Source organism: Columba livia, chromosome 3, assembly GCF_036013475.1.
Source record: "Columba livia isolate bColLiv1 breed racing homer chromosome 3, bColLiv1.pat.W.v2, whole genome shotgun sequence".
NCBI lineage: Eukaryota > Metazoa > Chordata > Aves > Columbiformes > Columbidae > Columba > Columba livia.
Window position 1 is genome coordinate 6,898,807 of NC_088604.1, and position 27,382 is coordinate 6,926,188.

Sequence of the window (27,382 nt, forward strand, 5' to 3'; positions counted from 1 at the left end):
CCAGAGATGTACATCTAGGCACTGAGAGGCAATGCACATAAGACACAACAGGGAAAATTCTGATTGAATATAAGGAAAAAGTGTTCACAGAGCGGTTAAGCACTGGAGGAGGCCGTGGTTGTGAAACCCCCATCCTTGGAGGTCTTCAGATGGTGGCCAAACAAGGACCTGGACACTGTGATGTAACTCTGAAGCTCTCCCTGCTCTGAGTATCGTACTAGATGACCTCTAGAGGTCCTCTCCACCCTAAATTACTCTACGAATCGATGATATACAGGCTGATATATAGTGGCACAAGCTGATGCAAACCCAGAAAATAACTATGGAGGGAGGCACAAAAGCACTAAGAGCAGATTGCATAAACTGCCTAGAGTGAGGCTCTGAACCACTTGTACCCTCAGTGCAGCCAGGCATGTTTGCATTAAATTGCAACATGCCTTCTTTCCATTTTAATCAGGGTTTTGTCAGTGCTTTGTGCCATTACTGCATGAATACTAACAAATTCTAACCCAAAGAAGGATCCAATTTAAAACTGGTTCCTGGTGACTGACAGGATAAATTCATCTCACTTTAGTTGAATATTTCACCTGCAGTGATCCCTTAATTTGTCTGAAATGTTGTGACCTGGACTGCACGCCAAAATGTTAATCAGTCAGACAGGGGGATGGGGGGTGTTCTGGGATAAGTTTCTGTGACCTAAAAAATCCTCAAATCCTCAGCATGAGGATTAGTGATTAATGGCTAATGATTAACTTTGTGATTCAGCTGAGCCTTAATGATAAACAAAAAGCTTCTCTTGAACAGCGCATGCCTTACTCTTTTTTTTTTCTTTATGAGAACCTAAATATGCCTCCATTAATTTAAGAGAAATGAGGACAATTAGGCACACAATTAACAAGGCTTCAGCATTCAGCCAGGAAAAGCTTTAAACTTTTCACATTTGGGCAGAGACCAGCTTCTGTATTTTCTGGTTTGCATGTCCCTTGCTCACACTGCACTGCTCTGTGCCTAATTCCATGAGATGTGAATTGCTAACTAGGAGAACTAACCTCTGAGCTGGAGAACTAACTTCTGAGTTAGTTCTCCAGCTCTGCATGTAGCTGTTGATAATGCAGCTTTAATTAAACCAGCTGTGGATCAATTCATACATCTTGGGTGCCTATGCAGCTGTCTGGCATGGGGTTGCAGTCTGGGGCTCTTGAGGCATTGCCATGGACGACAGCACCCCATAAAGCACACAGAGCCCACGTGTTCTCATAATCTTGAGATCTCATTAATATATATATATATTTTGTAATGTAGATAACTGGCAAAATTGTGCATGAGACTGTACCTGCATTGCCGGTTTCCTGGCGTTGGTGACAGACTACATTTCCCAGGAGGCTGTTGCGCAGGAGTCTATCGTGTCACCGCACAAGGACCTCGCAGCTCTGCAGAAGGCACTTGGCTTGCTGCAGTTCCCAGTGCTGGCGCTGGAGAAACATGACCTTCAGCAATTTGCCTTCTCAACGACCCAGAACAGAGCTGAGTTAGGGGCTGTTTTCCTCCAGAGCCTCGCAGGGTGGCTGGTTATAGCCTTGTTTCATGTTAGGCGCTAGATGTCACCTGCAGAAGAAGAGAAGAGCTTACCTCTTCCAGAGAGATGGCCCCGAGCCAGCAAATTCGCTCTGTCAGCCTGTGCAGCGGCTGTGGCAGAACTAGGTACAACTCACCGTCATTTTGTAAGAGGGAAGGGGGTCAAAATTTACTTACAGGGGGCACGGGGAGCTTCAGCCTCCAGATGCCTCATTCCTCGGTGTTTGCTCCACTATTTGTTCCACTCTGCTCATCGTGACTTTTCAATAATTTAAGCCTTGCAAGTCTTTTTCTACCACCTCATTGTGGCTGGAGGGAGGGGTTTTTCAGGTCGAAATCTTTGCCTCCAAGACCAAAGGGCTGCAGTGACAACAGAGCAGTTATGACTAATTTAAGCTTTGTGCTTGCTGGGTTTCTGGAAGAAGACTAAAGAGGCAGGACTATCTGTTGCCTAAATTAGTAGCAAGGGGCTGACGTCTTTAGGAATTTGCTTTTCATAGTTCAAGCAGGTTATCAAAGGAAAATCAAATTTTACGTTTCTGGTTACGGTTGAGAAGTCTGTAAAATGTAGTAAACTGCTTTCGGAAATGCAGGAAAGAAGCACCCTGGTAACTGCATAGCACTGCTTTGTCATCAGTAACTTATTTGGAATATTTCTCATCATATTCTATATAATTTTTACAAGCTCTTACAGGCAAATCTGTTGCATTGCTCTCATGATTTGTAACTTGGCAGTCTTTGCTACTCTTTAACAAATTTAGTTCATGAATAGACTGTAAATCTGCTGAGGCTTTGACTGCATTTCCCTTGTACCTCTGAGTCCTGCTCTGGAAGGACCCCATAGCACAGCATGTCGCAGAGGTATCGAACCAAAGACAACCCCGCTCCTGGGGACTCATCACCTGAGATGGGCTGGGAAGATCCATCACCCACTGACACTCCTGCCCTGGAAGTGAAATTAGAGGCAGCAAATACGTACCCATGCTGTTTCAGGAGCAGTCCTGGAATGCTGAGATCGAGATGGACCACGTTCCCTGGCCACCGCTGAGAGAAATGACAGGCTGAACTTGCTTTTTGTCTCTGCATTGGCAAAGCAATTCTGTCATGTTTTCAGCAGGTTCGTAAGGCAGATGTTCACCTGCATGGGTGTCTGTATTACATGACAGCCACCGTGGGGTTGCTCCTGACTCTGTAATGTGTGCTGCCACCATGCTGGGCAGAACTGGAGGTGTGATACACTCAATAAGAGATTTGACTGATATTTATTCAAGGGGAATAACTGGAACAGGATTTTTAACCCAGAGTCTCTTGGAAAGTAGGCGTATTGCATAACTAATCTGCAAAAAATAAATAAGGGAGAAAGACTTGGTGTTTGATGGGAACATATTTGGGTTATCATGCCCAGAGCTGCTTTTAACAGATCTGGATGCGACTCTCCTGTTCTCCACGGACCACCTGCACCCCACCTGTCCCTGCAGCCCACTGGTGTTCACAGACCCCACCGGGTCACAGATGTGACCATTATGGTAGGTCTCCCCACAGCTGCACCCATAGTCACGTTTGTTCCCTGCTCTTTCCCCACAGTGACATTTCCTCTGGATCTCACAAAAACCCGATTGCAGGTCCAAGGCGAAGCTGCCGTTCATCGTGATGGAGCTGCCGCTGGTCGGGCGGTCCCTTACCGCGGGATGCTGCGCACGGCAGCTGGCGTCGTGCAAGAGGAGGGATTCCGAAAGCTCTGGCAAGGAGCCACACCAGCCGTCTACCGCCACATAGGTGATTATCCGCTCATGACGGCACAAGTTTGGGTCCTGCCTTCTGTGGCCAACAGCCTTTTGAAGTGAGCTTGCCATATGTTCTTGGACTTTAAATATATCTGTGAGGATTTTTCAGTCCACCCTGCAATCCCACTTTTAAATATATGGGATTCTGGCTCAATATCCTCTCTTGCCCTTAATCTGGCTTCTGGGACCACAAAATATAATTTCCCTGTGGTCTCTGCAGGAAGGTCTTCAGCGCATGCAGGCACAGAATCCTCAGAACAATAAATATATTTTATTTAAGGGAAGTGGGGATGGGCTGGGAAAAAACAGAAAGATAAGGTTGCAAGCACTAGAATGAAGAAATGCATTAACGGTTTGGCCACAAGTAACAGCTTTCTGTGCTTTATTTGGAAATAGGGTGACAGCAACAAACCTCAAAAGCACTTGTGGGAGGTTTTGTGCTTGGCACCGGGCAGGAGGGAAGCAATGCGGTCACATCTCCTTAGCGTGTGGGCATAAGCTGTGCTGCCTCCTGGCTCAGATGGAGAGATTCTCTGATGCTGAAAGTTTTAGCTCTGGCCATGCTACCAGGCAGCCCCCTCACTGTCCCCATTTTGATCACAAACGTCAGAGCAGGGACCAGCTGGCCTAGGCAAGCTCCGGAGTGTTTTCTAACCAATCTCTTGATCTATCACAGTGTGACCTCCAGAAATGATAGATCCAAGAATCATCTCCTGCTTTTGTTTTCCACAGTGTACTCTGGCGTTCGGATGGTTGTGTATGAACATCTCCGTGACTCCGTGCTTGGCAGGGCTGAGGATGAAAGCTTTCCTTTGTGGTAATGTTGTGTATTTATGCTTTTGCCTGTTTGGGGACTGTCTTTACTGTAGGAGTCCTGAAGCCATAAAATCTGTCTTTTCTTCATGGCTTGACTAGCCTAAAAAGAGTAAAAATAAAGTAGGGGTTTAAGCGCTATTACAGACTTTCTGATTTTAGTTTCAGGGCAGTAACTTTTCATTCAGATAGGAACAGGACTAAGAAATATTGAAATGAGTTTCTTAGAGGCTTAAATAGGCCCGTGATCACTCTAATAAGGATACTCTACTAAAGAGATGGAAAGAGATGATAAACTGCATCGATAGGAGCAGCTGTCCTGGGCTGGCAGGAATTAGCCTGGATGGGAGCAGAGGGTGGGCATCTTTACCATGACTCAAGGGCTGTGATGCAGTGGCAGTTCTTTTATTTCCACGTGGGCCATGGGGTGTTAGGAAGCACAAGTGACTGTACAGCTGCAACAGATGTTGGAGAAGCCATTGCACAAACCCAACACCAGCATAACTGTGACTAATGCTACTGCTGCTTGGGTAATGCAAACCAGACGTTCAGCTGAGCAAAACTGGACTTGCAGCTCGTGCCCTTCTCAGCTCTGAGCTCACCCCAGAGCTCCAATAGCTCCACACAGAATGAGGACACATTTCCAAAGGTATGATGGATATCTCATATATCCTGGGGTGGTACATCTCAGATTCCCAGCTGCTGAAAGAATGGGTCCCATTAGGTCAAGGATGTCAAACTTGTTTTCACCAGGGCCCACATCAGCCCCACGGTTGTCTTCCAAGGGCCAAATGTAATTTTGGCACTGTATAAGTGTAACTACTACATTTATACAGTCCTAAAATTACATTTGGCCCTTGGAAGGCAACCGTGGGGCTGATGTGGCCCCTGGTGAAAACAAGCTTGACACCCCTGCACGGGGTGTTGTGTGGCAGCCGTACAGCAACGCTTTGCTGTTTTGCTCCTTGCCATACTGCCTGGGTAAGAAGCTATTATGCCACTGGATTCTAAATAGAGACTGTAAGGGGAATAGGATTCTAGTTGTGTATGTTAGTGAGAGATGGGAATTTCCTGGCTACTAAAGAGGCGAATTGTGAAGAAAAAGACATTATTTTGTTCATTTATGTATAACAAATGTCAGCCTTAGTTAAACCTGTGCATCTGTCCTGAGGAGACAAGTGATCCCTTTAAAAAGCAAAACCAAAGACTCTGTTTTGCAAGTTTAATCCAGCAACAGTTAAATCTCCCTTTTTTGACAAGGCAAGTGGCATACAGCCACGGAATTAACTCTTCGCCTGTAGAGAATGAAGCAGATTTTTCTGTAAGTTCTGCAAAATTTAGTAATTTCTAATTGTCAAATCCTTATAGTTAAAATGTCAGTCATATATTTTTATAATCATATACAGTATCATATCCAATCAGGCATTTTGCTCCAAAATAAAATCTTGGGTGAAAAATGTAATTGTTTTAAAGATGGCATTTATAAAATCTAATACACATAAAGTATATGTCATGCCTGATGCTATGGAAGGGGGAGAAGGGATAATACTGAAAGTTCTGGTTCTACTAAAACAAATAGAACCAGAAAATTAACAAAACTTATCTAGTAGCAATGGGAGATAAAGAGAAGTTTTATATATCAGTGAGAAGTTTACAGTTTCAGATCAGCATTCAGTTATTATAATGTATGGAGCACCATTCCCTACTTGTGTACCTTGCCATTCTGCCTTAAACCTTAAACAACAAGCATAATGTAACCTGGAGAAGAAGCAGAGCATAACTTACAATAACTTGATATTTTTTTCCTAGATAAATCTTAGCCCTTTCTTAACATTGACAGAAGTATTACTGACTACCTCAACTACCTGCAGTCTCCACATTACTTAACACTGCCTGTTAGTATAAGGAATAAGCATTTACACTTGTTTCACCTGGGTCCCATTGCTGAACTCTTCAGCTCGGGCACTGCAATTTGTACATTTTCAATGTATTTTGAAGCACATTTTTTCCCTGTTTGGCAGGAAAGCTGTAGTTGGAGGCATGTCTGCAGGTGCCATCGGACAGTTTTTCGCCAGCCCAACTGACCTGGTGAAGGTGCAGATGCAGATGGAAGGAAAAAGGAAGCTGGAAGGAAAGCCGCTACGGTCGGTTCCTTCTGAAGCTGGTGTGCTTCTCCTGCTAATGATCACTCTTTGGTCCAGGGTGTGGTTGTGGCTTTCTCAAGGGAAGCTGGAAGAAAAGATGGGGGAAATGGTCCATGCTGGATGCAGAAGCGCAGGGAAGGGTTGGTTTGCCTGCAGATAGCAGGGCTCAAGATGCTCCTGCAGATACCAGGACATGCTGCTCTTTGCATCCAAAACTGCTGGCATCCTTTGGTGTCTTGTACATTTAGCATCGCATCCCAGCTGTGGGTCGCCTGTCATTAGTGACCAGATTGCTGCTTACCAGGGCAACCAGTATTTTTGGTAAAATATCATGGCATGAAGTCAAAGATGGATCCAAAGATGGATCAAAAAATGGATCCAAAGAGCAAGATCCTTGCAGATATAAATTACCATTCCTATGTGAGGACCTGGGGCAGCACAGTGCTGAAATATGCAAAGACTTCCCCATAGCTGAGCCATCTACTTACAGGTTGCATATTGATTTCAGGTTTCGAGGAGTACACCATGCATTTATGAAGATCCTGTCTGAAGGAGGAATAAGGGGGCTTTGGGCTGGATGGGTGCCAAATGTCCAGAGAGCTGCTCTGGTGAACATGGGAGGTAAATGTAATAACTTGGACTGTAGCACTTAAGGCTGCATCTAAGCTTTAAGGAAAGTTCACTTGCTTCCTTGGTCTGAATTTCTTGGTTATCTACACTGTGGACCTGTTTGGAGCACACTGCAGCTGACTTCTGCCTTGAGCAATTTGTCCCTGTCAAAATCAAGTTGCTTAAAAATCAGTTTGTGCCCGAGCCTGAGGGATGTTGGGCTGGGAGCTGCAGGATCCCACAGGCAGCAAAGCAGGGACCTCACCGGCCACTACCCAGCTCCCAGTGCCCAGGCAAGGTGAGCGGGGCAGAAGACAGGGAAGGAAGGCAGGTTTCACCAAGATCCAGATCCTCAAGAAAGTATGTAGTGATAAGGCAATTCTGAGGCCAAGCCAGCATCAGGGCTCGTGAGGGTCAGACACAGCCCAGTGATCACCAGAAGGTCTGTGGTGATAAAACAGGTCCTAGGTTAAGCTAGGGAGATAGTGTATGGGTCACTGTCCAGATCAACAAGGTCCAGGCACAGTGTGATGGAGCTGCAGAAAGGTACACCTAGAGTGTAGTCCAGGCAGGGACTGTAGCTTATAGGGTGAATTACAGAATGGTTGGGGTTGGAAGAGACCTCTGGAGATCATCCAGTCCTGCCCACCTGCTAAAGCAGGTTCACCAGAGCAGATCACACAGGAATGTGTCCAGGTGGGTTTGAATGTCTCCAGAGAAGAAGACTCCAAACATCAGCCTGAGTGCTCGGCTGATTCAAGAAGCACTCACTCTTTCCACATAGAGACAAAGCTTTTCTGTGTCTCTCCAAAATGGCTAGGATATGTTGGATGGTTCTTGCTCTCCTTCCTCGAGTTCTCTTCGTAAACTAAGGAGGGACATGTCTTTAGGAGTGAAAGACACTGCCTGTGGGTTCTCATCATAAGTACTTGCTTTGTGTTTGGCACATAATACAGCAGTGCCTTGTCATGTTTTTCTTTTGGACATTTGATTTTCTTTGGCATGATGGCTACTAATTCATAGGTCATTCAACACAGGGTTATGTTAGCAGAATGATAAAAAAAGGCTTAAAGATAGAAAATGAGAGGTGGTGCAAGTTTCCACCTTGCTAAGCAGCAGTAAAGGAATCACTGGGTGGATAAATGTTTGCAGGAGGAGCTGTTACATGAGCTCTACAGAATGGCTAAGGTGTGTCTCTCCATACATAAATTAACTTGCAGTCTCGGCATGTAAACTTAAACAGGCAAACTCTTTTACAAGTGAAGAACGATCTCCATGGGGTACGTTTGCGCTGTAAATCACTACAAATTGTTGGGAGGGTTAACCTGGTTAGTGGGCTGAGCTCTAAAGTTTTAAGCTCAGGACACTGGAAATGTAACATAGATCTGGTGTTAACTTTCTGTTAACTGTCTTTCATTCAGACTGTCCAGACACCATAACTCACGTCTGCTTTCAGAAGAATATAATATAACTTCTATAACATCATCTACTTTTTTGTCTAATGTTTCTAGCATTTTTATAATGCTTGCACAGAGGAAGGAGAGGTAGAACTGTCCTTACTGTGATGTTTCTAGGTTTGGCTACTGAGTTATTTTGCAGAATTTTCCACTTGCGATCCATATTACCATTTGTAGGGTAAATCAGAGAAGGCAGTCCAACCCCTGCCATGAGCAGGGACATCTTCACCCAGATCAGGTTGCTCAGAGCCCCGTCCAGCCTGGCCTGGGATGTCTCCAGGGATGGTTCATCCACCACCTCTCACAACCTGGGCCAGTGTTTCACCACCCTCAATGTAAAAAATTCCTTCCTCATGTCTGGCTTGAATCTCCCCTCCTTTAGTTTAAAACCATCACCCCTTGTCCTGTTGTAACGGGCCCTGCTAAAAAGTCTGTCCTCATCTTTCTTATCAGCCCCTTTTAAGTAGAAAAAGGCCACAATAAAGTCTCCCCAGAGCCTTCTCTTCTCCAGGCTGAACAACTCCAACTCTCTCACCTGTCTTCCCAGCAGAGCTGTTCCAGCCCTCTGATCATCTTGGTGGTTTCCTCTGGACCCTCCATGTCAGTAATGAACAGCACAGACACCATTTACTTGTGACAATGTTTTTTCTCATCGTCCTTTTTACAGATCTGACCACTTATGACTCAGTCAAACACTTTTTGCTTCTGAACACGCCGCTTGTGGACAACAGCGTGACTCACAGTATTGCCAGGTGCTGTATTCCCTGATTATCCCTTTTACTCTGTGGAGCATTTACATCCTCACTGTCTTGATCTTCTCTGTGCCAGCAGAAGCCACCAGTCTTTGGTGGTGATACTGCTGATAAAATGCACCTTTATAAGGTGTTATTTTTTACAAAATACACAAGAGAAAGGATGTAACCATTGCTACAAAACTGCCCTCAATAGAAGTGCCTTGCTGATGCATTTAAACACCTCAGCTCTGACCTGTGAGACTGCAGGAATTTTCACTTTTCTAGAACTGCTGCTATTGTATCTAATCTAGTTCAAGTTTAGCAAACAGTAAGAATGAGCAATATAACTCCTGCAAAACAACCTCTTTTACTCCCTTAAATTATGAAGAAATATGCTTTATATAAGCAATATCATAAATTGCTTATTGTGAAGCCTTTCTCCCTGCTTCAGAGCTGCATATAGTGGTGTGGGCAGCTGGTGTTGGGCAAGACCAACACTAGCAAGCCTTCTCCCAGATCAAGTTTTTGTTAGGTAACGAGGCATTACTCATGATTTTATGATAGCTGTTTCAATATGTCTTTATTATTAGAACTAGAATCACGATGCTTAAATTGTGATAAATCTTAGTTTCTTCTTTAAGTGTCTGTTGCTGTTGACAGTGGCTGCTCCGGCCTGGTAGCTGCTGTTCTGGGAACTCCTGCTGACGTGGTCAAAACCCGGATAATGAACCAGCCAAGAGATAAGCAGGGAAGGTATAGACACTTCGGAGAGTGACTTCTCAATAGAAAATTGACACCCTGAGTCTCCTGATTTCAAAGTGCTAAGTCCCTAATTTGCTCTTCACCTTCCTGATGATCATTTTAGTGATTTAGTAAATGTCTGGGGGCATTGTTGTGATGGCCACCTAAGCATCCCCTGTTACACCAGTGAGCTTACAAAACAGCTCTTGCTTGTACAAGTTTATCAGATACAGATTATTTTTCAGGGGGGATGAGATTTTTATAACTGCGTATCTGTTATCCTAACACTATTTGTTCTCCTTGCACATCGCTAGAGGTTTGCTGTACAGGTCTTCCATGGACTGCTTGATTCAAAGTGTACAGGGTGAAGGGTTTATGTCCCTTTACAAAGGCTTTATACCAACCTGGATGCGGATGGTAAGTGCCTTTTAACTCTCTTTACAAGACAGTTGAACAATGTGGCTTTAAAATGTAAGTTCTTTGTCTGTCAAGACTTTTTGAAAACTATTTGATTTGCGCGTCACAATTTATTTAACTGCAGTTAGCGTAGCTGAATGCAGTGGATGACACAACTGCATTCAGTGTCATTTCCCCCACATGGCCTCCTGCACCTCTTTAATTTGGAAAATGCTGTCCTGCTTAATTGCTACTGATTTTCCTTGCCTTTAAAAATAAATAAAATAATAATAATTCCAGGCTACCTCCTTTCTCCTTTCCACAAACTCTCCATTGTACCCTTCTTATTCCTAGCCCTGGACTTCCTTCGCATCCCTTATACTTTCATTCCTCCTTCTCTCCCGATCCCAGAATTACTTCATTACTGCTCCATCCTGCATCTCACTTTTTCCCCTCTTGTATTCCTGTGTACAGCTGCGCCCTTCAAGCTGCATCTGTACACTTAAGCCAAGCAGCAGTTGGAGTCTGGGAACTGGAACTTGGCTGCTATATAAATATATACTGTTATACAAATATATACTGTTATATATTTGTTATTTTGGACAAGGAACTATTTGCAATAGTCAGTTTGGATGTGACTATTTGTAGGAAACTGCAGCGGGTCTGTGGAATCCTTGACAGAAAATATGAGAGTAGAGATCAGCCTTGAGATATTAAGATTTACCCTTGAGAAGGATGGGAGTAAAGGAGTATCTGGAGAGAGGAGAGATGTACCCGTGAGAGAGAAGGGGATAGAAGAATAACATGGATGATAGGAAAATTAACCAATGAGATGTTAGTGCTGTAACTTGTAACCAATAGTGAAAAGACACATAAACTGGTAGAATTGTATAAAAATGCACTTGTAGCAATAAATGGCATCTATCACTTTCATCTTGAAAGAACTTGGTCCATGTCGCTTGTCCGTCTCAACCACGACAACTATGTTTTATTTCTTTTTAAGTTAATTAACACTATGGCTACATCTAGACTCTACCCGCTGGCCTCAAGGTCTTGACACTGTTTAAATTACCAGATTGAGCACTATGATCAAAGGCAAAAGCCTCCTTTCTTTAACTTAACCAAGCACAACAGTGGTGGCAGCCTTTGGTAAGAGCAATTACAGGGAGGTTCTGCTCAGCTGCTCAGTCCCCGTGTCCCTGAGCCGGAGCACAATCAATATTGATGGGGTTTTCACAAGTTTAATAGTAAGCTAAAAATTTCCATGGAGCGTATTTCCTAAAGGCTTGTAATTTTGGGAATGTTTAGTGGGTGTTTCAGAGGAGGGGGAGAAGGTGTTTCCTAAGCACAAGGCAACTTTTTGCCGAATGCCAATCTACTGCTGAAAAAAAATAAAATAGAGCATCTCAACTACGCATGTGCAAGATATAAATTTTATGCAAGGAGAACCGTGTCCTTTTCTGATTAAGGTTTTAGAACAAGTAAACTCTTTAAAGAAAATTAAAAGCATTCAGCCTGAAATAGCCTCCCAAGCATGAAACATTGCAGGTTAAACAGTTATCAGTTGGCAAGCTGAAAAAAACCAAAGTTTTAGGTGTCTTGTGAAGGACTGGGTAGCCTTAACCACATGCAACGCTACAATTTTTGAGTGAAAGACATAATATGAGATTAAGAATCTGATTTTTAAGTGGAGACGGTTTGATCTAATGGGTTTATTTATTGGGTCACTTCTGGTTTAAGCTTCTAACTTCTGTGTTTGCTTTCACAGGCTCCTTGGTCCCTAGTATTCTGGCTCACGTATGAACAAATCAGAAGGATCTGCGGAGTTAGTTCTTTTTAAAATCGTGAAACCACTTCAATATTCCCAAAGCAAAGAAGAATCGGAAAGCTGAACCCTCATTCCACAAGGCATCACCACCCCATAGGGATCTAAATCATTTAGGAGACTGGCAGCAGAACTGCACATATGGGTTGCTGTCCCAAATCAAGTCCTTACTGGTTAGCAGTAGCCATGACTTAAGGATACTCTTTGCTTGGCAGACTGCTATATGAATTCAAGTTAACCACAAGATAAAATGGTCACAATAATACTGCAACAGGCAGCCAGCACCAGCTTTATGGAACAATAAACAAAGGTAAAAAAAATGTACTAAGCAAGTAGAACATAATACTGTTTGCTTGTTTGATAATGGAGTTGGTTCCTACTGTTAAGGGCACAAGCAGGCTGAACAACACAGCACTGAACATCGATGTTTACAAATATCTCAAGGGTGGGTGTCAAGAGGATGGACCAGACTCCTTTCAGTGGTGTCCAATGACAGGATGAGGGGCAACGGGCACAGACTGAAGCACAGGAGGTTCCATCTGAATATGAAGAAAATCTTCTTTATTTTGAGAGTGCCAGAGCCCTGTTACAGGCTGCCCAGAGAGGTTGTGGAGTCTCCTTCTCTGGAGACATTCAAACCCACCTGGACACATTCCTGTGTGCTCTTCTCTAGTGAACCTGCTTTAGCAGGTGGGTTGGACTGGATGATGTCCAGAGGTCCCTTCCAACCCCAACCAGTCTGTGATCTTCTGTGGTTAAGCAGTCTATAAAGTTATTTGAGAATTTTTGTTATTATTACATTTGCACACACATAAAGAACTACGTCTCATTAGCCTGATGCCTCAGCAAACCAAACCTCTAGCCCTAGGAACTGAAAAGATTAAAGCAGTTTACCTAATTTCAAATTTGCTTTGCACAAAAGGTGGAAGGGGTTGTTTCTGTTATTTCCTAGAGACTGCCTGACCTCTTCACTCAACCATCTGAATAATACCCATGAGTGAAATGCAGTCCTGTGCCCAGGAAATCAAAAGTCTATTTCACCCTGTCCCTCTTGAAAGACTCATAAGACACATACTATCCACAGGACCAGGCTGAACTACTTGTCCTTTGAGAGTCCCACTACTGATGTGTCAGACCGAGTCATGAAGGTACCGCTTTCCCACAGAAACACGCACTGCCCATTTTAAATGTAGGTGGAACTATAATGTTCTCTTAAATCCACAAAATGTCTGAATATAAGTGATTTTTACTTTTAAACCTAAAGCTCTCCAAATTTCATAGAGAAGGACACTACTGCTGTTTGTCACCAGGCTTATCTTTGGAATCAGGAAGAAAAAATGCAGTGTATAACCAATCATAATGTAGACAGAACAAAGCTGGTTTTGATTCATCAATATCTAGTAATGAAACGACTGTACAAGACACAGGTCTCTGAACAAATACTAGTATTTCTTCTAGAATAGTCTTTGCAACTAGTACCTTCAATATGCCAACCCTTTGGGCACCTTCTTGGCTTACACTTGTATTTTTTTATTGTATTGTAGATCTGCTGTGCCCACATGCATCTGGGTGTGTGACTTCATGTTGGAAACAATCTGACTGTTAATAGGGTATCAGAAGTTTTTGTTCAAAAATACTGTAATTTTTCTAGTTGTTAGTCTGAGAAACTTTTTGCACACAATCACCAGCAATTATAAACGAGCAGTCAAAGCAGCTTCTTCAGTTACATCCTGAGCGGTCCTACCTGCAATCCTGTTATTCAGATAACCCTGATGGCAGATATACACAAGTACCTGATCTATTGAGTTATAAAAAAGTAATTTTAAAAGACTTGTAGTGAAATACTGTTTTGCCTATATTAATAGCTAAAAAAGCTCCTTTTTTTGAGCATGAAACACTAAAGAGATTTGTAACAGTGCTGACTCACAGTATTTTGTATTAAAAATGAATAATTTGAATAGCAAAACATGTCACTTTCTGCATTACGTCTTAGGGGTTTGTAATTTGAAATTTTTCCAGCAGAAGCTTCTACCCTGTGAAGCACTTGGCCATATTTATTTACTTACCAGCTTCAGAAGCCAAGAATTAGCTTGGGGGTGGCCTAAGGTTCCTGGGCTGAGGTCTCCTGTGGCCTGAGAAAGGCTCCCTGAAGTCCTGGGCCTTCCTCTTCCTCACATGTCCACTTCAGACCATTGTCCCTAAAGGCTGGAAGGCAGCTTCATCAAAACCTCAAGAGTTGGCCTGGGAAAAAGGGGGTGAAACCTGGGAGAAATCACGTTCTTGCAGAGCTGAACAAATGAAGCAGAGCAGGGTGACGGTCCAGGCTACGCGAAGGGGGGCACCAAACAAAGCGTCCACGTCTGCTGCTCCCCGAGGTACTCAGAGATGCCGCTTGTCTCCACACACACACAGGACTGCTGTCTCTCGGCCCGGTGTCACCGTCCCCGTCCTGCAGATGGCTGAGCCAGCCACGGCTGGGTGGAGGCGGGTGTCCCGTGCCGCGGGGCGGCCGCACCGCAGATGAGGCGCAGATCGGACGGTGACAGGTGATAGGCGGCGGGCGGCCTGAGGAAGCCTGAGGCGGGCTTGCGGTAGGGCCTCGCTGCCGGCGGAGGGATGGCCCAGCCCGCACCTCATGCGCCCCTGCCCCGCTGGGACATTGACTCCGGGGAAGCCCGAAGAACCAGAGCCGGGAGAACCGTCGGGCGCCGCTGCCCCGGCAGCTTACCTGGTCGCTGCTGTCGGCGCCCTCGCACCCGCCCGGCCCCGCCCTCACACTGCTGCCCGGCGCTGGCCAATAGACCCCAAGCTCTGCGCGCTCGCCCCGCCCCGAGCGCCCGCTCTGTCCAATGGAGACTAAGAGAGCTGGGAGGGTTCTCCCTATACCCCGCCCCCCGACCGGTCCGCTACCACACAGCCGGCGTGGAGCGCTCCACTTTGGGCGAGGGCAGCTCCACTTTGGGCGAGGGCAGCTCCAACAGGCTCCGGGCTGATCCCTGTGGCTCCAGTGATAACCCCCTTCTTTGTGGCGCCTACGAGGAGTCTCAGTTTCGCAGGAAATGCCCGATGTATTAGCTTGCTCCGCCACTCCTGTTTCCCTTCCCCCCCTCTTTCCCCGATCAGAATGGACTCGACCACTCAGGCAAGCCGCATAACGGTTCCCCGCGGGTCAGGTGGCCGGCGCGTGGCCCATAAGGCCGGGGGTTGGCGGCCATTTGGGTTCGTACGGGCAGCGAAGGTGGCGGGATGAGCTCCGGGCCAGCGATGAGCTCCGGGCCAGCGATGAGCTCCGGGCTGGGGCTGCCCGCCCCCGGCACCACTATGACTCTGAGGGTCTCTGCCGTGGGCCTGCGTCCTGAGGTGCCCGTGGTGCGGCTGTGGGGGCTGCAGGGTGAGCGCAGGGCTGACTACACCCGCCTCAGGTGCGAGGTCCAGGTGGCGGTGGGGCCACGCATGGCGGCTGCCCCGGGCCCTGCTGGGCTGGTGGGTGATGAGGTTGAGCTATGCCCAGGAGACCTGGCACTGGTGGAGGTGTTTGGGACATGGTACCGCTGCTGCGTGGTGAGCCGTCGCGGCCAGGACTACCGCGTGTTCCTGCTTGACGAGGGCTGCACCATGGTCACATCTGCCTGTTACCTGGCGCGGGCCTGCAAGGAGCTTTTCCTTCTGCCGCCTGAGGTGCTGGGCTGTATTGTGGCCGATGTCATACCCTCCGGAGGGCCCAGGGTGGCAGCCTGCGGGGATGCACCGGTCTCCACCTGGACAGTGGAGGCCATGGAGTTCCTCAGCCACTTGCATGGCAAAGAGGTGTCTGGCGTGGTGCAGGAGGTGATGACCCCACAGCTCATCGTGCTTGAGGTGCCCCAGCTTGTGGTCCAGATGCAGCACCTGGGACTGGCCAGGCAGGTCACTCGCAGTTGTTTTTGCCAGGTGCTTAAGCGCTGTCTAACTTTTGACTACTTAAGGAACCAGCTCAGGCTGCAGCCTCCAGCGTGCTCCCTTGTGTCTTCTGCAGTGCCACAGCTTCGCCGTATTTTGTTCTCGTACCAGCCTGCATCACCTGCTTTGGATTACTTCTACCCACAGCTTCAGCTGGGTGTGACGGAGCCTGTCCTAGTGACCCATGTCTCTGACCCACACCACATCTACTGCCAGTTGCAGTGCCTGTCTCAGGAGATCCGTTGTCTTTCTGAGACCATGTGCCACATGTATGAGCAGTGGGAGCAGGAGTATTTGCCCAAAGTGGGCTCACCCTGTGCTGCCCGTGACATTGATGGCCGGTGGTACCGTGCCCTCCTGCTAGAGCTTATTGCTGGGGAGCAGGACCGGCAAGTGGCTCTGGTGATTTTTGTGGACTATGGCAGGAAGGAGACTGTGACCAGAGCTAACCTGCGCCATTTGCCTGTTGAGTGTTTCCGTATGCCTGTGGTGACTTACCCGTGCGCTCTTCAGGGTGTCTCAGACGGGGGTTGTGGCTGGTCTCCATCGCAGATTAATGAGCTGAAAGCGTTGGTACTAGGCAAAGGAGTGAGCGCTCACATCAGAGCCTTTAACTCCTTTGAGCATCTCTATTCTGTGAGCCTCTATGGGGAAAATGGCATCAACTTGAACCATCTTTTTGGGGTGCAGGCTTGCTGCCTGGTCAGAAGCCATACACAGGTTGGCCAGACTGAGGCCTGGGAGCAGCTAGAAGCAGAAGAACCCACAGCTGAAGGACTGAAGCTGCCACCAGGAACACCTCGCATCTCTTTAACGCACAGAGATTTGGCCTCTGTACCTGGTGTACATCTGAAGTTGGGTGTGTTCTGTGATGTGCAGGTCTCCCATCTCCAAGACCCATCTGAGTTCTGGCTGCAGCTCCATGAGCATCGCCAGCTCTTCAGGCAGCTGCGGCAGAGCATGTGGAATTTTTACTCCCATGCATCGAAGCTGGACGGTGCTGGGTTGGACCTACAGCTCGGATCCCTTTGTTGTGCCCACAGGAAAGAGGGTGGTTTTGATCGAGCGGTGATCACCAAGGTGCTGGACAATGGGGTAGAAATACACCTGGTGGACAGAGGCAGCATGGAAACTGTAGATTGGTGTGCGGTAAAGGAGCTGCTCCCTCGGTTCAGAGAACTACCTGCTTTAGCTCTCAAGTGTTGTTTGGCAGGTGTTTCTCCTCTGAGAGGGAGTTGGAGTGAATCATCAGTGTCTGCCTTCAGGGAGATTGTACTGAACAAGGGACTAAAGGTTCGTTTTTTGAGCGTGCAGCGTGACAAGCATATGGTTGAAATTTTTGGCGAGTCCCAATTAGGAGAGAAAAGTGTAAGTGAACTCATGGTGCAGGGAGGGTATGCTGAGTACCAGAGGTGTGAAATACCTGAGACTCCTCCCAAATCATCTGGTAAGGCTGTGAGCCAGGCCTCTTCCCCAGCACATGCTGGGTGTGAAAACCAAATAGATGGAGAGAAGAGGCTCAGAAAAGAAGCTGATCTGAAGAGAAGTGATAGAGCACTTAATCCTGACGTAGCTGTGGTGGTCAGAGAGAACCCCTTTGTTGTAGCCACTCGGAATTCTAAAAGTAGTGAATGTCTTCCTGCTCACAAATATGAGGATGAGGAAAACCTGCCTGTACCTTTGAAACAGAATTATGTGGAAATGAGGCCAAGTTTCTCTTACAGAGGTCAGTTGGAAGTAGGAAGTACAGTTAATGTATTTGTGTCCTATGTTGAAAACCCTAGTTATTTCTGGTGTCAGTTAAGTAGAAATTGCCATGACCTTAAGGTCTTAATGGCTGAAATTCAGGAGTATTGTAAAAATTCATCCCCTCTGCATGCTTGGCCGAATTCTGTATGTTTAGCTCAGTACTCGGAGGACGAAAAATGGTACAGGGCTTTAGTTATTAGTGAAGCTTCTTCTGCAGAGAAAGTAGAAGTCATTTATGTTGACTATGGTAACAGAGAGCTGGTCTCATTAACAAACCTCCGCGCAACTAATGAACGCTTTCTGAGGTTAGAGGCTCAAGCTTTCAGGTGCAGCCTTTACAACTTAATCCAACCGAATGGGCAGGATCCTTTTGCTTGGGATATGGAAGCAATTCAGGCTTTTCAGGAGTTTGTTGATAATTCATCATCTCAGTTTGAACTGAAATGTACAATATTTGCTTTGGCTTCCATAAACAATAAGGAGCTATTCAACATTGTAGATTTAATGACACCTTTTCAGAGTGCTTGCCAGTTTCTGACTGAGAGAGGTGTGGCCAGACCTTTATCTCCTCAAATGCCTCTAGTGCCTTTGCTTCAGCTTCATTCTTATTACTATTCCATGCATGGTATCAAAATTGGGAGTGAGGAAGATGTTTATATTACACACGTCAGTGATCCGTGGACATTTTACTGCCAGCTTGAAAGATGTGCAGATGCCTTAGCACAGCTTGCTGATAATATAAGTCGCCTAAGTGAAACAATGAGCAGCTTAGAAAACTCGCAAAAGTCAGAGAGCTTGTGTCTAGCAAAGTATACTGACAATAACTGGTACAGGGGAGTAATTGTGAAAACAAAACCTCATACGGAGGTCTTCTTTGTGGATTTTGGGAACACAGAGACAATAGAGAGAGATGATCTGCTTCCTTTACCCAGTGATGCTTATGATATCCTGCTTTTGCCAATGCAGGCCATAAAGTGTTCCTTATCTGATATATCTAATGTTCCCAAAAAAACTACGCCATGGTTTAAGCAAGCTGTCCTGGAAAGGCAATTAAAAGCAATAGTAGTAGCAAAGGAATCTGATGGTAAACTGCTGATTGAGTTGTTTGATGGTAATACTCAAATTAATGCAAAACTGAAGGAGCAGTTAAGCTTAACAAACAATACGGAACCCTGTATGGACTTAGAAGACGAAACTTTGTGTTTCAGAAATACAGATGCAATTGAGAGGAAGGAGGCCTCGGAGTCCCCTTTAAATACAGGTAGGGCTCTTGAAGGGAACAAAAGCAGATTTGAAGCCCAGGAAGGAAGGGAGAGTAGCAAAAAACACTTCAAAGAAGATGTAAACCTCTTCCAGCCTGCTCCAAATGGAGATCTGGCAGCTGGATTACTGGAGTCTGGTGAAAAGTTTAGCAGTAAGAAGGAAGATTTTTTGTTAAATAAAGCGGGGGAGGAACCTCTTTTCTCTGTCCAGATGGATACACAGTTAGATATTAAATATGATGCTGAAGGCAGGTGTGTAACACCTGATGTACGGCAACAGAAGGTAGTGCCAGCTCTTAAAGTGTTAGTGTATGTGTCTCATGTAAATGATCCGTTGGATTTTTATGTTCAGTTAGAAAGCGATGAGGCTCAGCTTAACAGCATTTTGGAAAACTTAAACAATAGAACACAAGCAGAGAACCCTTGTGGACAACCTTTCCAAGCAGGAGACTTAATCAGTGCTGTTTATTCAGAAGACAGCCTGTGGTATCGAGCTGTAGTAAAAGAGAAGACTTCTGACAATTTGATAAGTATACAATATATTGATTATGGTAACACTTCAGTAATCAATGTCGATCAAGCACAGAGACTCCCCGAAGACTTGTTGTCTATCCCAGCAACAAGCATTCACTGTTTCCTAAGCGGACTTAAAGGCAAAACCAATACGGACTGGGCAGAGAAAGCAGTTCTTTGCTTCATCAAGAGAACAAGGGATGTTCTGCTTACGTGTGAATTTGTAGAGAAGTTTGAGGATAAATGGGAGGTTATTCTCAGTGATAACCAAGGTATAATAACAGTGGATTTAGCTGATGAAAGCCTTTCAAGTAGGGAAAGATCTTGTTCAACAGAAGTACTTGATAGGGAAAACAGTGACTTGGTAACTGTGTGTGAGCCTTTGCCTCCTCAGGCACAAAATGAAATTCCCAATGTGAGTGATTGTAAATCATTTATCTGGAAGTTCCCAGAGGCAGGTCAGACTGTAAAAATTTATGTCACGCTGGTAAATAGTCCAGAATATTTTTGGAGTTGCAGTGCTGATGCAGAAGATATGAACTACATAAAGCAAAAAATAGAGGAAGCTGAAAACCTTGGACTACACTCCTTGAACTATTGTGAATCTCGTATTAGGAGTGGTGATATTTGTCTAGCAAAAAGTAGTCAGGACGGAAAGTTCCGCAGAGCTAAAGTCAGCAACATAAAAGGTGACAATGCAGTTGTTCGACATGTGGATTACGGAAGCGAGGAATCTGTAAGCTTGGAGGTCATCAGACAGATCCCATGTGAATTGCTCGAAGTACCAAATCAAGCATTTGCTTGCTGTCTGTCAGGCTTCAGACCCTCAGAGGGCTCATGGCTTAGTGAAGCAAAAGAGAAGTTTTATGATCTGACAAAAAACCTCTTATTGGAAGCTGAAGTTATAGAAACTCGGGAAGATAAAGCTGCTGAAGTCCCTCTGTCTGTTGTCAAGCTGGAAGCTTCTGGGAAGAGCATTAATGAAGAGATTAAGTTGTTTTGGAAGGCTAATGAAGGAAATGGTGACAAGGCTTTCTCAAACGTTTTGAGCCCATTGCAGGAAAACAGATGTTCAAACAATGATATGGGTCTTTGTCTGGAAAGAGAAGCTACTGCTCTTTGTGGATTAGCTCAAGAAGAAAGTGTAAGTGCTAGGCTTTGTTCTGGACTTTTCCTGGGTGTGACTTCTGAGTGTTCAAATACTGTAGAAACAAATGTGTTGGTGGAAGCTGTTGACTGTATGTCTGGGAAGGCTGATGATGGATGTGAAACAGCTGAGTGTCAAAGCAGCTTTGATAAGGAGACACCTCTGTCTGAAGGAGAGAGCGAAAACCATGTGTTACTAGAACCAATGAGAAGCTGCAGGCTCCGTGTTTTGGGGAGTGAAATGAAAGCTGCAGAACAAGAACTATCTGAAGTAGCGTTTCAAGAGGATGCTGAGCTGAAATCACAACTGGCAGGCAGTGCTTCATCAGCCAGCCTTTTCCTGGGAAATGAACCACTGCAAAGATTGCCAGTGCTCCAGGTACAGTCGTCTTCGAATGATGAAATGGGCACCTTAGTAGAACTGGACCAGTTACAAGTACAACCTTCGTATGATGATCTAAATGAGCTCATACTGGAGCTAGAGGCTCTTGGAGTGCACTCCTCCTTTGGGGAAGAAAGGAAGGAAGCCCTGCAAACAGAGTCACTTGAAATGCAGACAGCTTCAGGCAGTGGAGCAAGAGAGAAGGTATTGGAACAGGAATCGTTTGAGCTGCCAGTTGTGAGTGAGGAGACGGGAGACTTGGCAGCTCTGAAATTTCTTCAAATCTTACCATCGCTTAATGAGAGCGAGCACTTGGCGCTTTCAGGTAGCGATGGAGAGAAGACAGTAGAGCCGATTCCATCCGATGTTCAGCTTCTTTTGGGAGAGAAGGCAAAGCAATTGGAATTTAATTTGTCTGGAGTACCTAAACCAGAAGCTATAGAGGAAGATTGGATGGAAGTAGAGCCTTGTCCCTTAAGGCTGTCTTCATCTGGCGGTAGACCTGAGCAACAGCTGGACCTGAAGACCCATGACATGCTATCAATGCTGGGTGCTGAAATTGAGCAGCTTCTGGAACTGGTGCTGCCCGATGTGCAGCCGACTCGGGAAGACGGGGAGGAGGACTCGTTAGGGTTGGAACAGGCTGCACTACAAAGTTCTGCAAATAGCAGAAGTCAGTTTTCATTTCTTACAAAAGACTTAACGAATCAGAGGCCTGTTTGCGCTGGAAAATCGTGTGACTGCATAGTTGAGAAACGTAAGGAGTGGCAGAAGAAAGATGACTGTTATGTGGAAGAATGGATGAAACAAGACTTGACCGACTCATTTAAAGAATGTGGAAATACACATGTGCAGTCTTTAGACTGTAAGCCTGGGGATGAAGAAGTAGGAAAAAAGCAAAATGAGAACTTGGCTGACTGCAGTGCAGGTAAAGTATCTGATTTTAAGGAGTTAAATAATCAAAATATTGTACACATTCAAACATGAGAATAGCTTTCTTGTAGAAAACAGATTTTTATTCCCTAATAAGTTAATATATTAGTGTTAAGATCAGTATATTTTGGGTTAAGGGCATCAGACTAAGGGTAGCATCTCATGGATGATGTGACAGTCTAACAGCAACTAATCTTATCTTGAGAGGTTAAGGATTTTATGATTGGAAATCTATTTCTGAAAGTGAAATGTGTTTATCAAGAATGTTCATGATGCTGAATTTTTAACTTTCAAATATGTATTACATAGTTCAGAGCGGTGCAGGGGAGTATGGGAACAGGGTTGTGAGGCACTAAGAGTTTGTTTGGAGGGGTTATTTTTGTGTATTTTTTTAATTTCTCCCTCATTTATATGTGATTTTTGTAGGACACAATGACTACACTTGTAATCTGAAGGGCTTTGCTGTTGGATCCAAATGTGTGGTGTGGACGTCTCTAAAATGGTGCGAGGCTCGCATTTTGGAGGTATCCGATAAAGGTACCAGGGTAAGTATGGTTTGAAAACTCTTTCAGAATTCTTAAGATCTTGTCCTTCTTTGGTCTTTCTCCAAACTTTGAATATTTTACATAAGTCTGTTACACAATTTAAGACTTAATATTGTGAAGGCTGATTCTGGACTTACAGAATATATAGAAAAAGCAGTGTTTCAAATGTAGATGCTTTGTGTCAACACTTGATATTCTCTTCACACTTTATTTCCATGCGTTGACTGGGAAGACTGAAAGATCTGGCTCCAGTTTGAGATACATCCTTGTGTGTGGTTCTCTCTGGCTTGCAAATTACTGTTCTGCTGTGGGGCTGTGTTACCATTAAATGCTTAGGAAATCTGGCATTATTTTACTGATGTTCTAAGGAATGAGTGCTAGGACAGTAGAAACTTGGGAAGAAACTTAAATTGTGCTGTAATTAATAGTGAATACATAACTATTCCTACTTCAGTGAAATGTGTGGTGGGAGTGAACTTTAACAGTAGATAATAAACTAATGGGCTGCCTTGTTCTACTGCAGTTTAAGTTACAGGATAAGTGAGTTTTCCTCCAGTTCTGAGGGGGAGTGTGTATGTACACATACCTTTAAGTTGTAATTTAAAGTTGCAAATCCAAATGGTCCTTTCATAACAGTAACTATTTGGAAGATTGAATGCCTGAGATCACAGAAGCCAGCCTTTTTGCTAGTAAATTCCTTAGGTATCTGAAGCCAAGCTCAGCTGTATTAGATAAGTGTCAGCATCAGGTATGTAGTGATGTCCCTGTCCATCCGTTTCCTGCTGGTTCTGATCTAGTGGGTGTTTGCCAGCATTCCTCTCTTGCCACTTGTGGGTTAGAAGCCCCCGAGAGCCTTGAGCAGATTCAGTAGCAACATTCAGCTTTATTAGAAGCTGACTTGCTCTGCCTTAAAAGATCCAGGCTGAAAGCCCTCTCAAAGGTAGAGAGTCCTCAATTGTGTTTTCCTACTACTATGTCTCATTTGCTGAGTGTATTTTCAGGATCCGTTTGGCTCTGTCTGTACAGGTCTTAAATCTCTCCACTGGCAACGAGGAGATTGTGGATCCTGAGAATGTCTGGAATGGTATTCCTGACTGGTCTTGCAGATCATCTGAGGTACGGTGGTGTGGAAACAGACTGGGCAGAACAATAACGATTTTTTTTAAATTGTGGTTCTTCTTCTGTCACCATGAGAACAGGAAGGCAAAGTAGCATTAATCTAAATTTGTGCATTGATGCCAACCACTAGAAGCCCCTCAGTTCCAGCAGGACAGGGAACTGCTGGAGAGAGTCCAGCGCAGGGCAACAAAGATGATGAAGGGAGTGGAACATCTCCCGTGTGAGGAAAGGCTGAGGGAGCTGGGGCTCTTTAGCTTGGAGAAGAGGAGACTGAGGGGTGGCCTCATTAATGTTTACAAATATATAAAGGGTGTCATGAGGATGGAGCCAGGCTCTTCTCGGTGACAACCAATGATAGGACAAGGGGTAATGGGTACAAACTGGAACACAAAAGGTTCCACTTAAATTTGAGAAGAAACTTCTTCTCAGTGAGGGTGACAGACACTGGAACAGGCTGCCCAGGGGGGTTGTGGAGTCTCCTTCTCTGGAGACATTCAAACCCACCTGGACACCTTCCTGTGTAACCTCATCTGGGTGTTCCTGCTCCAGCAGGGGGATTGGACTGGATGAGCTTTTGAGGTCCCTTCCAATCCCTGACATTCTGGGATTCTGTGAAGCACAGTTATTTTTCTTTAAGGCATCATATTGTCCTTCCTTCTCTAATAGATTTCTTTGGAGACTATAGAAATCTGTATAAATGTGTTATATAACTGATACAGTTTATGTCAGCTGTTTTACATAGATGTATATAAACTGTCAGCCATTTGGCCTCAGGACTGTGAATTCAGTCTGGGAATAGATGAATGAAAACAGCTTGAAGGAAGAAACATTACTGGAGGAGTACTACTAATAAACAACTGTAGAACACTGCTGATATGTGGCTTTTGACAGATCATGCTAGTGAAATATGTAACTGTTAAATCATGAAAAATACTTGTGTTACAAAGTAATTAGGAAATGATAGTAGGTTTTTACCGGTGTTCTCCATGAAGTACCAACAAATGAAAAAATAATGACCCAAAACTGGGGTCACCAGCCATGCTACCGATGGGAACAGAATGAATTTTCAGTTTATTCTTCACATGCAGTTTTTGCATCAAAGCAAAAAGTGGGCAGAAGACTTCTGTAGTGAGTTACAATGGGGACATACAGTGGTAAAGAAGAGTCCAGCAGTGCGGAGTTAGTCTAGTGTTAAAGGAAGCACCTGAATGGAAACCTATCTTGGCAGTAGTGCCAGCTTCCTAACAGAATGTCCTTTCGTTTAGGCAACAACCCCTGCAACAGAAAACTCACAGTTTTCACCAGAGGAGTCCTTGCTCCAAGGTAAGACTACCTTAAACCTCCCAAAGAGGTTGTGTACTCAGTGTCTGGATGCTTTCTAATTTTCTAGAAATTGCTTTATTTAGAAGATACAGCTGAAACACTTTCTTTTTGTGTATATATTTAATACTGTTGTAATTTTCTTAGCAGCATTAGCTTATGTAGTGTCAGTTTAAAGGTGAATACATGCAATGAAAGCTACTATGTCTTGATTAGAGATAAATTTAGTGTTTATTTGATCTAGTGGGTTGAGCCTCATGGACAAGCTGTGGGGGTACACCTAAGTTATAGATTTTTGGGTAGGGTTTTTAGCATCAACCACCAGCTTGCTACTCTTGATCATGTTCCTGAGGCAAGGTGAGAAACTGCTGGGCAGATTCTACTACGCACTATAGGTTGGGATTTGAATGCCCAAATGCCATGATCTTGTTCTATGAATCTAAACCTATAATAATACCATCTTAATTGTTGTAGGGATGGTTTGTGAATTGTACTTGTTAATTAAAAATTGCGTATTTTGCCAGTGTTACTGGTAAATGCCTGTTCTGTGTATCAAAGAAAATACAGGTTCTTTCTGACTATATTTCTGTTATCTATGGAATCATAGAGCAGTTGTGGTTGAAAGGGACCTTTGGAGATGCTCAAAATAGGGTCAACTAGATCAGGTGGCTTCAGACCTTCCTTTTGGGTCTGGAATCTGTCCAAGGATGGAGGCTCCAGAACTGCTCTGGGCAACTTGTTCCTGTGGTTGCCTGATGGAGACTGAAGTAAGCTTAAGTAGAGACAGCATTTGTGTTTTCAGTGATTGAATTGGGCATTGTATTTCAGCCCAACTGCACCGAAAGCTGACGGGTTTATGCATAACTAGATCTCAGTTGCAGGCATTATTTGTTACCTGTTGGGCAAAAAAGTAGTTAAAAGAACTCAATTAAAATGTTAAACTTGTGAGTCTACAAATTATCACTCAAATGCAGCATTATTCTTCATCTTGATGTTGCTGGTTTTGATAATACTTTTACGGTTTTTACCACACAATTTTATCCCTTCCCCCCGACCTTTGGTTGCTAATTATTGTCCAAAATTGCCCACTGTCTGTGTTCTTGAACACTTTGCACGATGTTAGTGTATCCAACAGGCAGGGTGAGTTTGGTTCATGCAGCCATGTGGCACAGAACTTGATATCGCTGCACGTGTAAGACACTGCATGGAAAGGCAGTTGGAGTGGAAGGTACCTGATCCACAGGATGCCCAAACTCCTGCAGGGATGGGGTGTCTTGAACTCCTAACTGAAATCTGGGAGCACTGCTTGCTTCATTTTCTTGGACAGTTCTGTTGTTTCAACTGTCTTATCCTTATATGATAACTTTGTAAGTGTAGTCTTTCAATATGGTCCAATGTTTGATGACATTTAGTCTGAAGCCTTGTAAAGCTATGACTTGAGATATTAATGTATTTATACATGTTTATAGAAATATCTTGATGGGTCTGATTTGTTTTTATTCCCTGTAGAAAAGCAAACTGGCTGCAGTTCAGATTTCACTGAAGATCCTAATGTCCTCTGACATTCCTGAAACCAAGTGACATGTTCACCATGTGAAGCTGAACGAATACCAGGGTACACATGTTTTCATGGGAACAAGAATACAAAGCAAAGCATTGAGTGTTCTTTTTCTACAGAACTGTACAAATGCCTATCACTGTCATACCTCCCTCTCATATTTTAAGTCTACCACTAGTGCTTGTTGGTAGACTGTTACTGTCAACTTGGCTTCTTATAGCTGCACTTCCTTTACTTTAATAAGAATTTGCCTTGACTGGCATTCCTTACTGCATGTGTGTGTGCACTGACTCGTATCTAGCTGTTGGTGGGTGATTCTTGAACAAAGGTTTCTTGTGGGTCGCTGTATAGGCTACTGTGGTGCACAAATGCTGCCTTCTGATGTTTGCTTTCTGAAAAGTTCCATTGTTGAGTGGTTTGGGGGGGGGGGGGTGGTTTGTTTTGGGTTTTTTTTTTTTCGTTCATTTGTTTTCCTTTTCCTAAGAAAAGTTGAGGGTCTCTTTTTTGGGGGGGTGGGGAAGAGGTTGGGTGGTTTTGTTTTTTCTGCTGTAGGGGAACACAGCTGTTTTGGGTTTAAGTCTTGCATTTGGTGCTGTTATAAAGCAATGGAAGAAGCTGGAATAAAGCTTTGGCTGGCATATACTGATCACTGTTTTGTTAATGACTTGTGTTCTTTCCCCATGCATAGGCCCAAATGTGTGCGTACCGAGCATCAAGTGTACCACTACAGTTAGGTGTAACCAACCACATTCTGCTGCTACTGGTTCTGTTTTAATGCTAAATGACTTCAGAGCACGGTGAACTATGGTGAATGCTTTAAACATCACAGTCATGTACA

The 27,382-nt window shown here is 44.6% G+C and overlaps 3 protein-coding genes and 1 long non-coding RNA gene across 9 annotated transcripts in view; 2 read left to right on the top strand and 2 right to left on the bottom strand.

Moving 5' to 3' along the window:
- Positions 1 to 1,566, bottom strand: part of LOC102093880 (24-hydroxycholesterol 7-alpha-hydroxylase) — a 144,619-nt gene extending 143,053 nt beyond the window's left edge. For 2 of the 5 annotated variants that reach the window (XM_013370355.3, XM_021300904.2), the window contains exon 1: positions 1,334 to 1,566. Coding sequence is in view for 1 of the 5 variants with exons in the window: in XM_065055702.1 (XP_064911774.1) it covers positions 1,334 to 1,339 (6 nt within the window). In the remaining 4 variants the exon portion in view is untranslated. The remainder of the gene's footprint in view (positions 1 to 1,333) is intronic. The other 3 variants (XM_065055705.1, XM_065055703.1, XM_065055702.1) reach the window with 2 other exon arrangements.
- Positions 1 to 13,993, top strand: part of SLC25A27 (solute carrier family 25 member 27) — a 17,207-nt gene extending 3,214 nt beyond the window's left edge. The window contains exons 1-9 of one of the 2 annotated variants that reach the window (XM_005512284.3): positions 1,562 to 1,701; positions 3,160 to 3,351; positions 4,092 to 4,176; positions 6,194 to 6,316; positions 6,825 to 6,937; positions 9,050 to 9,134; positions 9,777 to 9,869; positions 10,172 to 10,274; positions 12,022 to 13,993. In XM_005512284.3, the coding sequence (XP_005512341.1) occupies positions 1,599 to 1,701; positions 3,160 to 3,351; positions 4,092 to 4,176; positions 6,194 to 6,316; positions 6,825 to 6,937; positions 9,050 to 9,134; positions 9,777 to 9,869; positions 10,172 to 10,274; positions 12,022 to 12,093 (969 nt within the window). In that variant the 5' untranslated portion in view covers positions 1,562 to 1,598 and the 3' untranslated portion in view covers positions 12,094 to 13,993. Of the gene's footprint in view, positions 1 to 1,561; positions 1,702 to 3,159; positions 3,352 to 4,091; positions 4,177 to 6,193; positions 6,317 to 6,824; positions 6,938 to 9,049; positions 9,135 to 9,776; positions 9,870 to 10,171; positions 10,275 to 12,021 lie in introns of those variants that run through there. The other variant, XM_021300909.2, reaches the window with a different exon arrangement.
- On the bottom strand, positions 3,342 to 15,118 carry LOC110366087 (uncharacterized). The gene is made up of 3 exons (XR_002426145.2): positions 14,145 to 15,118; positions 6,258 to 6,401; positions 3,342 to 4,275 (listed from the first exon to the last, which is right to left on the bottom strand). It is a non-coding gene; the product is annotated as an uncharacterized LOC110366087 (long non-coding RNA).
- A 90-nt stretch (positions 15,119 to 15,208) lies between these two features.
- On the top strand, positions 15,209 to 27,191 carry TDRD6 (tudor domain containing 6). Its single transcript, XM_013370353.3, has 5 exons — positions 15,209 to 21,997; positions 22,429 to 22,547; positions 23,574 to 23,663; positions 24,932 to 24,989; positions 26,496 to 27,191. Exons 1-5 carry the CDS (start codon positions 15,325 to 15,327, stop codon positions 26,546 to 26,548), a joined length of 6,993 nt encoding a protein of 2,330 aa, XP_013225807.3. The 5' UTR covers positions 15,209 to 15,324; the 3' UTR covers positions 26,549 to 27,191.
- Positions 27,192 to 27,382: the final 191 nt, after the last annotated feature.